At 41.7% G+C, this 13,946-nt stretch overlaps 2 protein-coding genes across 4 annotated transcripts in view; one reads left to right on the top strand and one right to left on the bottom strand.

Annotated features, from left to right (window-relative positions):
• Aldh6a1 (aldehyde dehydrogenase 6 family member A1) overlaps positions 1–13,596 on the top strand; it is a 19,847-nt gene extending 6,251 nt beyond the window's left edge. Inside the window, exons 2-12 of the mRNA XM_021179611.2 lie at positions 198–257; positions 1,836–1,910; positions 2,058–2,219; positions 3,663–3,741; positions 4,236–4,538; positions 6,183–6,304; positions 7,389–7,578; positions 7,740–7,921; positions 10,250–10,429; positions 10,771–10,869; positions 11,770–13,596. Coding sequence (XP_021035270.1) covers positions 198–257; positions 1,836–1,910; positions 2,058–2,219; positions 3,663–3,741; positions 4,236–4,538; positions 6,183–6,304; positions 7,389–7,578; positions 7,740–7,921; positions 10,250–10,429; positions 10,771–10,869; positions 11,770–11,874 — 1,557 coding nt within the window. The 3' untranslated portion in view covers positions 11,875–13,596. The remainder of the gene's footprint in view (positions 1–197; positions 258–1,835; positions 1,911–2,057; positions 2,220–3,662; positions 3,742–4,235; positions 4,539–6,182; positions 6,305–7,388; positions 7,579–7,739; positions 7,922–10,249; positions 10,430–10,770; positions 10,870–11,769) is intronic.
• The window catches only part of Bbof1 (basal body orientation factor 1), a 34,581-nt gene continuing 21,740 nt past the window's right edge, over positions 1,106–13,946 (bottom strand). For 2 of the 3 annotated variants that reach the window (XM_021179612.2, XM_021179613.2), the window contains exon 12: positions 10,893–11,010. In XM_021179612.2, the coding sequence (XP_021035271.1) occupies positions 11,005–11,010 (6 nt within the window). In that variant the 3' untranslated portion in view covers positions 10,893–11,004. Of the gene's footprint in view, positions 3,115–10,892; positions 11,011–13,946 lie in introns of those variants that run through there. The other variant, XM_029484444.1, reaches the window with a different exon arrangement.

Below are 13,946 nucleotides of genomic sequence, written 5' to 3'. Positions count from 1 at the left end.
GCGCACGCCTTTAATCCCAGCACTCGGGAGGCAGAGGCAGGCGGATTTCTGAGTTCGAGGCCAGCCTGGTCTACAAAGTGAGTTCCAGGACAGCTAGAGCTACACAGAGAAACCCTGTCTCGAAAAACCACAAAAAAAAAAAAAGAAAGTGTGTACCACTTCATCAGACATTTATCAGACACTTTTTAACCCCATAGGTTTCTTCTAAGGTAAACGCCCCATGGTACCCAGCATCCTCCTTCTCTTCGTCATCAGTGGTAAGTAACTTAGGAGCTAAAGATGGACTTCTGAGAAAGAATCCGGTGTAATTTTCAAGCTGATTGTGATCAAAATGTGACTTTTAGTTTTGTGGGGTTTATTTTTTTTTTTATTTAAATTTCTATTTTATGTGTTTATTGGTGTTTTACCTGCATGTCCTGCAGAGGCCAGGAGAGGGCGTCCTGGAGCTGGTTACAGGTGGTTGTGCATGGATACTGGGAATTGAACCTGGCTCCTCTGGAAGAGCTCCCAGTGCTCTTAACCACGGAGACATCTCTCCAGCCCCTTGTTTTGTGTTTTTTAAAAATAGGTCTCATTATGTAGCCCTGGCTTGTCTTAACTCATGTAGATCAGGCTAGCCTTCAACTCCTACCTGTGCAAATGCTCAACAGATAAACAGATGTGTGCCACTGTGTCAATTCCCCTGCAGGCTTTACAGCTGACAGGGAAAAAAAAACCATCAGAAGGAGGTAAGAATGAAACTTGACTCAGTCTGACTTTCTTGTAACCAGCACTATACCAAGACTTATAAAGTCTGGCCCAGATCATTTTACTGTAGTCATATTTAAATAAAGCACATTTGTGGGGGGAAAAAAAAAGTATTCAGATAACAATTAACTCAGTCCTAAGTGTACAGCAGTTTAAGCCATGTTTACATTGGGATTCTTTACAAAGTGCATCTTGCTTCTTTCACAAGAATGGATACTGTTGACTCAGAGATAGTGCCCAAGAGTTTGGGTGTATCAAGCTTGACCGAGACAAACCTAACTCCTGTGGGCGTCAGGATTGGCCTGCAGCTAAGATAACATAGAAGTCACGTAGGCTGTTATAAAATACAAATGAGACTACTCAGAAGAGTGGGCTTTATGGCTTAAAAGCAATGCTCAAGATTTAGGAGGAAAGGGTGTAGGATAAGTTAAAGAGTGAATTCTGGGAGACACAGGCAGAACCTGTCTCATCAGACACCAAAGGACCCCCAGGTTGTAATGCTCCAGCATTCCTGGCATTCCAGGAAGAGCAGCTACACACCTCATTCCGTTGAGAGGTAAGCTGTGTGTTTAGCATTCCTGGCTTTTCCAGTGCTTGTCTGTGTGCACAAGTCCTTTTCAGTCCTCTACATGCCACGATGCCCAGAAAACATCTTATCTTGGTTTTCTTATCAGAAACTATATCTATTATGTTTTAAACAGTTTCTGTGTTGCAAATGTTCTTTATAATTTTTAATGGCTGCATAATATTCCATCAGGTGTAGATAATTTAAGCTTTCTCAAATAACTTTTAGTGTGCTTCAGTTTTTTCAGTATTGTGAAATAAGTGTTTTTATGCAGTTTTAAAATTCTTTTAGATTATTTCGATTTACTAGCCGTGTCATAAGGTATATGCACTTCCATTGCTACTGGAAGTTTAAATTTTTGGTGGGAAAGGGGCTAGAGAGAAAGCTCAGCAATTAGATCCAAGTATCCACCGGAACTCTTTCTTTACAAGAGAAAGAGAAGCAAAATAATTAACTTAAGTTCTTTTTTTTTTCTTTTTCTTTTTTTCTTTCTTTGCCTCTGTGTATATATGTTTTTCTCTAGCCAACTGTAAAGCTCTTCATTGATGGAAAATTTGTTGAATCCAAAAGTGACAAATGGATTGACATCCACAACCCAGTAAGCAAAACTTTGGGGGGACTTAAACCTGCTAACCTAGAATTTTTGGGAGCAAGGGGCAAAGTGGGGGCTCGGAGCTCACCCAAAAAGCACAATGTTGCTGCTGTGGAAGTGAGGCATTGGTAAAGTGTGTTGGCTTCTTTTCAGGCCACCAATGAGGTTGTTGGTAGGGTTCCTCAGTCCACCAAAGCTGAGATGGATGCAGCCGTTGAATCCTGCAAACGTGCTTTCCCTGCGTGGGCAGACACATCTATTTTAAGCCGGCAGCAGGTCTTGCTTCGTTATCAGCAGCTCATTAAAGAGAACCTGGTAAGAAATTTGGATAGTCTCCTAGCCTGTTTCCTAGGGTATGTTGGTCACCTCTTCAGAGCCTTGTTCAGCTGTCCTCACTAACTCTACAATGTGGAAGGACATTGGTCAGGACCCTTCGCCTCATCCGAGTTCTCCCTCAGCTCTGTTCTTCCTTGGAGGAAAATGGGAGCAGGATGTAGAGCTCAGTGGTAGACTTTGTGCTTAGTTAGGGTTTCATTGCTGTGAAGAAACACCATGACCAAGGCAGCTCTTAGAAGGGACAATATTTAATTGGGGATGTGTCTTAGTCAGGGTTTCTATTCCTGCACAAACATCATGACCAAGAAGCAAGTTAGGGAGGAAAGGGTTTATTCACCTTACACTTCCATACTGCTGTTCATCATCAAAGGAAGTCAGGACTGGAACTCAAGCAGGCCAGGAAGTAGGAGCTAATGCAGAGGCCATGGAGGGATGTTCTTTACTGGCTTGCTTCACCTGGCTTGCTCAGCCTGCTCTCTTATAAAACCCAAGACTACCAGTCCAGGGATGGCATCACCCACAAGGGGCCCTCCCCCTTGATCACTAGTTGAGAAAATTCCTCACAGCTGGATCTCATGGAAGCACTTCCCCAACTGAAGCTCCTTTCTCTGCGATAATTCCAGCCTGTGTCAAGTTGACACACAAAACCAGCCAGTACAGGGTGGCTTATAGTTTCAGAGGTTTCTATTCATTATCATCATGTCTGCAGTCTGTAGGCAGACATGGTACTGGTAGAGGAGATTTCTACATCTTGGTCCAAAGGCAGCCAGGAGAAGTCTGTCTTCAGCAGACAGCCAGGAAGAAGGTCTCTTCCATTGTGGGCAGAGCTTAAGAATAGGACCTCTTGGCCCTATGAAGGCTTGATGATGCCTCACTGTAGGGAAATCGAAGGCAGGGAGGTGGGAGTGGGTGGGTGGGTGGAGGAACACCCTCATCGAAGCAGGGGGAGGGAGGATGTGATTGGGTGTTTCCGGGAGGGAGGGAAACAGGAAAACAGGGAAAGGGGATAACATTTGAAATGTAAATAAATGTCCAATTAAAAAAAAAGAATAGAACCTCAAAGCCCAACCCTACAGTGACTCACTTCCTCCTAGAAGGCCACATCTACTCCAACAAGGTCACACCTCGTAATAGTGCCACTTCCCATGGGCCAAGCGTATTCAAACCATCACAGTGAACATGAGCAAAACCCTGGATTCAGCCAGACATGGTGGTTCATGCCTGTAATCCCAGCACTTAGGAGATGGAGGTAGAAAGATCAGGAGTCAAGGCCAGCCTCAAATACAAAATGGGTTTGAGGCTAGTCGGAGCTACATGAGATCTAGTCTCAAAACATGAAGTATATCCCCAACATCAAGCAAGCAAGTAAGTAAATAAAGGAACATCCTTAGATTCGTTTCTATTTATATGTTTTCTTTCTAGAAAGAAATTGCCAGGTTAATCACATTGGAACAAGGGAAGACTCTTGCTGATGCTGAAGGAGATGTATTCCGAGGCCTTCGTAAGCTGGGAGCCCCTCACTGGACTTGTGGGAGAGATCAAAAGAATATGGGAGGCAGACCCCACACTGGGAAGGTGGATTCTTTGTGTAGATTTTGCTCTCGTGATATATATATTTCATCTTTTAAGGTAGAGGCTCACTGGCTGCTTTGGAACTATGTAGCCAAGGCTGGCTCTGACCTACAGTCCTCCTACCTCAGCCTCCCATGTGCTAGGATTTTAAGTTGTGTACTACCATGCCCAGCAATACCTTTTAACATAATTTTAAGGCAATATTGGTCAGGTACTTTTGAGACTAAGCACAAATATTTCAGAATATATATGCATCTTAATATCTTTTTTACCCCCTCAGAGAATCTGAGGAACATGGAAGGACAAATCGCTGTCAGTGGCATGACCCCACCCCTGATTGTCAGGATCGAATGGAGTGTGACAAAGCTAAGTAGTATTTAGCATGGAAAGGTGGTGACCTCACTGATGTCTTTTCTCTTCCAGAGGTGGTTGAGCATGCCTGTAGTGTGACATCCCTCATGCTGGGAGAGACCATGCCATCTATCACCAAAGACATGGACCTTTATTCCTACCGTCTGCCTCTGGGGGTGTGTGCAGGCATTGCACCATTTAATTTTCCTGCCATGATCCCCCTTTGGATGTTTCCCATGGCTATGGTTTGTGGAAATACTTTCCTAATGAAACCATCAGAGCGAGTACCTGGAGCAACTATGCTCCTTGCTAAGTTGCTTCAGGATTCTGGTGCCCCTGACGGAACCCTGAACATTATCCATGGACAACACGATGGTAACTCTTTTATATGACTACTGAATCTGACTCCCAAAGAAACGAAGGGGTTAAAAATTGATTGGGATTTTTTTTAAAGATGTATTTATTATTATTATATATAAGTACACTGTAGCTGTCTTCAGATGCACCAGAAGAAGGCGTCAGATCTCATTACGGATGGTTGTGAGCCACCATGTGGTTGCTGGGACTTGAACTCGGGACCTTCGGAAGAGCAGTCGGTGCTCTTAACCACTGAGCCATCTCTCCAGCCCTTGATTGAGATTTTTAATGTTTATTTAAGGTGCATGTGACTCTGTGTGTCCGCCATATGTGCGTGGGTACCCACGGAGGCCAGAAAAGGGTATTGGAGCTCCTGAAACTGAGGCTACAGTTGGTTGTGAGGTGTACAGTGTGGGTGCTGGGAACTGAATTCATATCCTCTGGGAGAGTGGGAAGCATCCCTAACCCACTGAGCCATCTCTCCAGTTCTGTGATTGGGTATTTTAGGATGAAGGATTTATTAATAGTGACCTTCACGCTTGAAGATCACACGTCTTAACCATCTTGCCATCTGGGTGAGCAGAAGTAACAATAGGGAGTAGCCATGTTGCTTACTCTAGTCCACACGGTGGAACACCTTGAAAGATGAAAGTTTATGTTCTCCTTTAATGTCTCAACAACCCTTTAAGGCAGGTGCTTTAGCATCTTACAGATAAGAAGATAAAGGCAGTGTGCAATTAAGTAGTTTGTTTTAAGTAACGATGCGTTACAATTTCCCTAGTTGTAACAGGAAGTAGGGAAGTTAGGATCGTCTTTCCTGGAGGGCTGGCTCTTACTCTTCCCTATCACCTCTTGTGTGAGGTGTAAATATCTGAGAATCTGAGATATAACGTATTCTTAAAGATAAAATAAAAAGGTCAAGTTTTGAAAGAATGTTATTGTATTTGAGGAAATTGAAGTTGTAGGTTTTATGGCTTGTCTAAAGGGATCAGCGTGTAAAGGCACCTGACACACAAGCCTGGTCCCTAGGACTCACATACAGATGGGAGAAAAGAGCCAGTGCCACACAGCTGTTCTTTGTTGCACTTGTAACACACACATAATGAAAATACAGTTTAAAGAAATTATGGCCGGGTGTGGTGGCGCACGCCTTTAATCCCAGCACTTGGGAGGCAGAGGCAGGTGGATTTCTGAGTTCGAGGCCAGCCTGGTCTACAAAGTGAGTTCCAGGACAGCCAGAGCTATACAGAGAAACCCTGTCTTGAAAAAAACCAAAAAAAAAAAAAAAAAAGAAATTATGGCTTTCAGAGATTAGAATTGTAAATTCTGGAATACTAAGGAGAATAAACAAGTTAAATACCATTTGTAGTTTAATGACAGGTGTGGTGGCCCATATTTGTTAGGCAGAAGCAGGTGGGTCTCTTGTGAGTTTGGGACCAGCCTAGTCTAGTGAGCTCAAGGCCACCCAGGGCTACATAGTGAGACCCTGTTTCAAAAACAAAACAAATTATAATTTAAGAGAAAAAAAGAGTACACCAAAGTGAGATTTCCATGCAGAAATGTGTGAATGTTCGTTTACAATGAGGAGGAAGGAGAAATTTGCTGTTGTTAAGCCTGTGGGCTATTAATTCTTTGTGGTAATCATTTCTTTTCTTTTCAAAGCTGTAAACTTTATTTGCGATCATCCAGACATCAAGGCAATCAGCTTTGTGGGATCCAACCAGGCAGGAGAGTACATCTTCGAAAGAGGATCAAGAAATGGCAAGAGGGTTCAAGCCAATATGGTGACTTCTCATCCCTTTAGCTCTCAAACTTGGCTATGTGTGTATGTAAGACCTAGAGACTGTCCTGCAGTAGACAGGCCACTCATCCCATGTCTCAGAAAGACCAGTGTTGGTCATTTCATCCTGATTGTCTTCTCCCTGAGTCTCTGAACCTTGTGACATTTTGTTATAATTATCTTTCATCATATACAATAGATCTTGGTGACAAAGGGCACAGTCCTCCTCAAAACTGTTACTAAATCCTTTCGTCTTTAAGTAAGTATTACTAGCCAAATTTTCACTTTCTTGACCTTATTTATTGCTTCTTTAAAAAAGTGTCCTCTATTAGTGATATGGCTTTAAAATATTGTAGAGAGCCAGGTGGCCCACACCTTTAATCCCAGTGAGGCAGAAGCAGGCAGATCTCTGAGTTCAAAAGCAGCCTAATTTACAGAGTGAATTCTAGGACAGCAAGGGCTACACAGGGAAACCCTGTCTTGAAAAAACAAACAAACAAACAAACAAAAAATAATTAAAAAAGAAAACAGATAAAGAGCTGGTTATCCCTAAGATTATTTCATCTTTACCATGACCAGTTTGTTTGTTAAGGAGTTGGAAAGGGTTAGTCAACAGAGGGTACTTTCTCATATGTCCTCATACAATACCTGGATTACTTTTGTATTCTATTAGTTTTTCAACCTGTCAATTTGAAAGTAGCTGGGTCTTCCCCTGCCGACCATGTTAATAGTTTTGATTTAAATAAATACATATCAGCTTCTCAAGGAGATTAAAGAAACATGGAACCGTTTAGTAGTGCTTAAACGTCAGCAGTAGTAAAAAATAATCTCTGGCCTGTGCTATAGAGTGAGTTCAATACTATCTTTGACAACTCAGTGAGACTGTCTCAAAATAAAAGACCGATATTTGCCTGGCATGCATGAGGCCGAGGTTTAATTCCCAAGACTTCAAAAGTTAAAACTTAAAAAAAATAACAAAAGATGGATTTTCGTTCTATAAGTTCTCATACATCAGAATCTTGGCTTAATTTTGTTGGTTTAAGTGAATTTAGCTAAGGAGGACGTGTGTACTTTCTGTGTTTCTTTAGGGAGCCAAAAACCATGGAGTAGTCATGCCAGATGCCAATAAGGAAAATACCCTCAACCAGCTGGTTGGGGCAGCATTTGGAGCTGCTGGACAGCGCTGCATGGCTCTTTCAACAGCCATCCTTGTCGGGGAAGCTAAGAAGTGGCTGCCAGAACTGGTAGATCGGGCCAAAAATCTGCGAGTCAATGCAGGTAGCCTTTGCTTTTGAGGCACTAAATTCTTTCTTGGCCTTGCTGGAGAGGGGCGGTTCTGTTCCTAGTATTACCGCTCCTTAATTCTTCTCTCCATTCAAACCTATCTCAGCAGTCAAGTTTTATGCTAAAATCCTTAGACACTTCTTCTTGGTTTATAGGAGACCAGCCTGGAGCTGATCTTGGCCCCCTGATCACCCCCCAGGCCAAAGAGAGAGTCTGCAATCTGATCGATAGCGGAACAAAAGAGGGAGCTTCCATCCTTCTGGATGGGCGAAGAATTAAAGTCAAGGGCTATGAAAATGGTAACTTTGTCGGACCAACCATCATCTCTAATGTTAAGGTAAACAACTCGGAATTACTTCACAAACACAAGAGCTAAGAACACCGTTAGAGCTACGAAATCTCACTCCTCTCTAAGTGAAGATATTTAAGATCGTAACTCTTGCCAGGACTGCTCAGTTATTCTGTCTGGAAACTAAATAAATCTCTCTCTGGCTTCCAACCAGAGCTCTTTTCACTATGTGGCACATGTCCTGACTTGCTTTCTATCCCTTGATAAAATTGACCAAAAGCAACTTTAGGAGAAAAGGGGTCTATCTGGTTTGTTTTGTTTTGCTTTGATTACAGTTAGCCACTGAGGGAGGAGGGCAGGGCAGGAACATGCAGGCGGAAACTGAAGCAGAGACCACGGGGGAAGGCTGTTTACTGACTTGTTCCCTATGGCTGGTTCACCTTGCTTTTTTATATAACTCTGAACCACTTGCCCAGTGATGGCACTACCCACAGTGGGCTGGACCCTCTCTCACCAATCATTCGGAAAATACCACACAGATCTGCCCACATGCCAATCGGAAGGAGGCCAGTTAAGGTTCCTTCTTCCCAGAGGACTGGGATATATCAAGATGACACAAATTAACCACTACAATAGACTTTTCATGGAAAGCTAAATATTCTCAGCTTTGAAAAAATACAATTTCTGTCACAACCATTCTGGTGTATAGTATAAAATCAACCACAAATACATAGCTGTATTCCAGTAAAAAAAAAAAAATCTTATTTATGGACACACATTTGAATATTATGTCATGAAATAGTCTTCTGAATTTTTTCCTAACCATTAAAAAAAAAAGGTAGAAACTATTCTTAGCTTGTGGACTGTGTAACAACAGGCATATTTGGCCCATAAACAGCAATTAAAACCCTAGTCACTGGGGGCTAGAGAGATGGCTCAGCAGTTAAGGGCACTGGCTGCTATTCTAGAAGACCAGGGTTCAATTCCCAGCACCCACATGGAGGCTCACAACTGTGTAACTCCAGTTCCAGAGGATCTGACAGCCTCACACAGACATACGTGCAGGTAAACCAATGTACATAAGATAAAAATAAATCATTTTTTAAAATTATAATGAACTAAAACCCTTGTCTTACACTTCTGTTTCCTACTTGTTCACTTGTCCCAATCAGTATAGTAACCACCCAGTATTTATTGACTACCTTCCTCTGTGCCCTGTTATCAGACTGAAACAAAAGAAATCGTGTGTTAATTTTTTTTTTTTTTAATCAAACAAAGTGTGACAGTCTTCAGCTAACGTTCATGACTAATTGGGGCAGGCTTTTTGTTGTATGTCCTTACTACATACCCCTGAAAGATCATGGGTTGGAGTTTCTTGTTTCTGAACTGCAGAGGAAAACTTATTGTCAACAAACACAGCTGGCTAGGTGCTGAGGTCAAGGGTGCCCTGAATGTTTAAGAAGGCCCAATGTCAAAATTGGAGATTTACTTAGAAACAAAGGTGTAGCAGGTCTTTCCCTGACCAATTATATTAGTGAGAGGAGGCCTGTGATTGGACAGGGCAAAGGGAGGTGGAGCTGAGTTGCAGAGACAGAGTAGGAGGAGAACAACCGTGGCTGCGGACATTTACCTGCGTGGCATTTTCCAGCTGCAACTAGCTGTGATTTCACAAGGTTAGAAATATTGGAATAAAGCTTTTAGCATTATCAGTTGGCTCTGAAATTATTTGTATTGTCATCTTATAAATTGTAATTCTATTGAAAGATAAATCTGATACGTTAATTAAGCTTTAAGAGTCTTCATTCTACTGGGTAGTTAGGTGTTGAGATGGCCGACTGTGGGGTGTGTGGGGCATTTTGTGGTAGCAAGAGGAACTGGGGGGGGGTATGGAGAGATGTCCCTGAGGGAACCCTGTGGCCCAGCGTGGCATGGAGAGTTGGCGGGTTCATTTTTAATATTCCCCACAACACAAAGGAGTGAGTGAGAGTGGATTGTTTTGTTACAGAGTGTTTAGCAAGAAGTTTCTAGAGAAGTTCTGGTATACTTAATATGCGTTTGGTTCATAAAAATGACTCGTCATGTAACCCTCAGTAAAACTGTAATGAAACAAGTTGTACAGGAGCTGGTGCCGGGCCTTGAACGTGAAATAGAAAAGCAAAGAACTGAAAAGCAAAGAGTGCAAGGATTCCAAGTGATTTAGATGGTGGTAGCTCAAAAGGTTTCTACCTTTTGGATAGAAATAAGAGAAGATAAAAGATCACTAGCATGAAAGCAGCTTTTGGTGACAATGGGTAGTGACTTGGAATGCCAAAAGCATAAAATACTCAATTAAAAGAAGCGGACTTCTTTCTTTTCTGGCTCTGTCTCTCCTGACAGCCAAGTATGACTTGTTACAAAGAGGAGATATTTGGTCCAGTTCTTGTGGTTTTGGAGACAGAGACACTGGATGAAGCAATCAAGATTGTAAATGACAACCCATATGGAAATGGAACTGCCATCTTCACCACCAACGGAGCCACCGCCCGCAAATATGCTCACATGGTGGATGTGGGACAGGTCTGTGACTAGGACTTTTAGATTCTTACAGCTGTTTCTGAAGAGGAGACGATAAACAATGATCAGTCAACTACAGCTTGTTTGAACACTGCCCCTTTAATTACCCACAATTCCCCATCTCTTCCTCAGGAATAAAAGTTCTTAGGGTAGAGCACAGGTGCAAGATGACTACTTAAAATTGATATCTCCCCCCCCCCAAAAATAAAACCCAAGCCAAACAAAATCTAAAAATCAAAGCAAAAATAAAATGACTCTCTGTTGCCTTTGTGCTCCTACAGGACACTGTGTTCGAGTCCTTTGAGGGGTACTCTGGAACACTGATGTGTGTTTGTTCTCTTTAGGTGGGTGTGAATGTCCCCATTCCAGTGCCTTTGCCGATGTTTTCCTTCACTGGCTCTCGCTCTTCCTTCAGGGGAGACACCAATTTCTATGGCAAACAGGTAACCTTTGAGCTGGAATTCTCTTTTTTTTTTTTTTTTTTTGAGAAACTGTCTTGAACATATTCAGAGCAAGATTACATACAGAAGGGTCTTCTTGCATCTACTGTGGAGTCATCTGCTGTGCTGTTCTACTTCCTAGGCCTCAAAAAAAAAAAAATTAAAAGTTAACAAAATTTTACCAAATGTGTCTTCATGAGTAGTTCAAGACAATAGGTTTAGAGGAAAAAGCATCCTGCAATCTAATCCTTTCCATGGGTCCTGAGAGTCTGAACCAGGTCCTAATGGTCATGTGGTAACTGCTTTATCCACAAACGCATTTCCGAAGATTGATTGATGTTTTTAGAGAGACATGGTCTCATGTATCCTCAGATGGTCTCCTGCCCACTGCGTAGCCAGGCATGACCTTTACCTCTTGATCCTCGTGCATCTTATATATTATACATTTATAACTTATACTTGATTACATATAATTAAATATGTAATCTATACTATGTATGTAAATTATATATTCAATTATATGTGATTAAATGTATATGTATACACACACACACACATTTTGGCCTACATGTATGTCTGTACACCATGGAGTGACTGATGCTCTAAAAGGACAGAAGAAGGTGTTGGAGCCCCTGGAACTGGAGTTACATGGTTGTAGCTGCCATGTGGCTACTGGCAATAAAGCCTTGGTCCTCTGCTAGAGGAACAGCAGCTTTTGCTAGTGTAACCACCTCTCTACCCTCATAAATGGTTGTGTATACATCTCATGAACAACAGTGGGTTCTGCTGCACCAATTACTCAGATAGGAGTATGGGTGCTGCTCACAGCACCACCGTCAACAGCTAATTTGAAAAGAGGAAGTATACGCTGACTCTCTTTTTCTCTGTGATTTTTTTTTAAAGGGCATCCAGTTTTACACGCAATTAAAGACTATCACGTCTCAGTGGAAAGAAGAAGATGCTACGCTTTCCTCCCCTGCTGTAGTCATGCCTACCATGGGGCGTTAGAAACAAGTTCTTCAAGACTCAGTCCAGCCTGAGTAATTTCCCATCGCTCTTGGCGGCCTTCATGTGCCATCTTTGCTCAAAACAGATCCATGAGAATGGAATATATTGCAACTAAATTCTTTCTCAGAACTCTCAATCCCTTCAAAGTTGTAGGGAGTGCAAGATAACACTAATACCAGGCCTTCATTGTTTTCCATATGTCTCCACAGTTTTTGAGGTAATTGTTGTTAAGTGTGAAGTGTTTGCCTAGAATTCGAGCTTAGAACTGTCTTCTAACTATTCCTTTCTGAACGAGAGGAATGTCAATGTAGGGACAGATCTTCCAATCACTGAAACAGTTCATCCTCTAGTTGAGCCTCAAATGCAGCCCTCCACCGGTCCCCACACTAACATGTAACCTAGTTTTACATATCTTAGCATTGTGACGACTGCTCTCTGCTCAATGCCACTTTCTTCTGTGTGATTCATGGCCACTGTTTAATTCTATCATTGTCCATGTTCTTGTGTCTTAAATACTTCTCAAGGATACCTCAGGATGAAGTGACAAGTTAGCTTTTAGTTACATGTGCCATTCTTCATGCTTTGCCTCAACAACCATTAAATCAGTACTCCAGCCATTAATGCAGATGCAAATAGATCCTTAGATAAAATCTTTTCACAAATGATTTTTTAACCCAGAGATCAAAGGATCTCCCATCATGAAAGTGGATATACTCTTGCCTTAAGTAGGCTTAACCTGTTATTTGCCAAGTTTTGTTATTCTTCTTTTGGCAGTATTTCTCATTAGTTGATACTTTTTAATGAAAGAACTCTTCATATAGAATAATTGATTAGGCTACTAGAAACATCAAAGTTTCATGCTTTGACAGTATTCAGTCACCTTATTCAACTTAACCAGTTATTCAGCTGCCTTTAAGCCTGCTTCTCTGATAATCTAACCCTGAAGTCAGAAGAGACTGATGTGCTGCACAGAACAGTTTGTCTGTCTGACCTGGCTGAAGCCTGACTTTCTAAACTAGATGGCTATGGGTTCTGCTTGATCTTTAGTGCTTAGTGAGGTGTGGCGCTGTCATTGTTGTGCTCTGTTCTGTACAGCCATGTGTGGACAGTGCTGCTCCAGTCCATTGTGGGTTTGGTGAGTTAAAATAAAAGGTGGTAAAAAAAACCTGGACATTCCCTACTCTTTGGATCTAAGATTATTAAAGTAACCACAGCCCTGGCAGAATCCAGAGCTTCAGTCACTTTAACAAAACACAACTCTGATTTTCTTTCGTTTTCCATCCTAAAGCTAAGTAGACATTTATACTTTGTGACTGCGATGCATTTTGTTTTCTTATAAAACACAGTTCACATTAATCCAACAATTTTGGGCTGGGTTGAAAAGTGGTTATTATCTAAATCCAAGTAGAATTTAATCACAGACTCCTAATATTCTCCTTAGATATAAAGGAAGTTACTTTTAGAAATTACAACTAATCCGAATTGTGTTATTTCTAATCATAATCAACAGATTTGACCAGCTACTTGTGCTCAAAAGGGTTTCTTGTTTCTTAGATGCAACTTATATTTGGTTGCATTTGGGTTAATATCATTAAACGAGAAAACCAGCGTTTTCCCTTTTTGTCCTTATATGTCTTTGCTGAATTTTGTGAGCTTCTATACTGATTATGAATAACAAAGCACAAATAAAAAAGCCTTAGGAAAAATACAGTATTGAAAAAAGTGGTCTTTTCCTTCTTTAGTTCTCTAGGTTACAGTGGTTTGTGCTTGTGCTTGGGGCCAGACTTATATGGACCTATATAAAAGATAGGATGGAGGGTGACTTCACAAGTGAGGGCATTTGCCTTAGTCTGCACAAAGGCTCACTCCACAGCACTGGAAACAGTGATAGCGCAGTGCACATCTGACAGAGCTGCCTATTCCACAAGTCATCTACAGGCTCTCGCCAGTTATTTAATATGCCTTATTAGTATGGACATTGTTATAACATTGCCTATGATCATCCCTGAGAGCTCTTTGGGTAGTAGAGAACCACGAACTAGCAAGACATCACATAGTGAAAGCTAACAGTC

Source organism: Mus caroli, chromosome 12, assembly GCF_900094665.2.
Source record: "Mus caroli chromosome 12, CAROLI_EIJ_v1.1, whole genome shotgun sequence".
Classification (NCBI taxonomy): domain Eukaryota; kingdom Metazoa; phylum Chordata; class Mammalia; order Rodentia; family Muridae; genus Mus; species Mus caroli.
The sequence above is the reverse complement of the archived record's forward strand: the minus strand, read 5'-3'. Positions and strand labels throughout refer to the sequence as shown.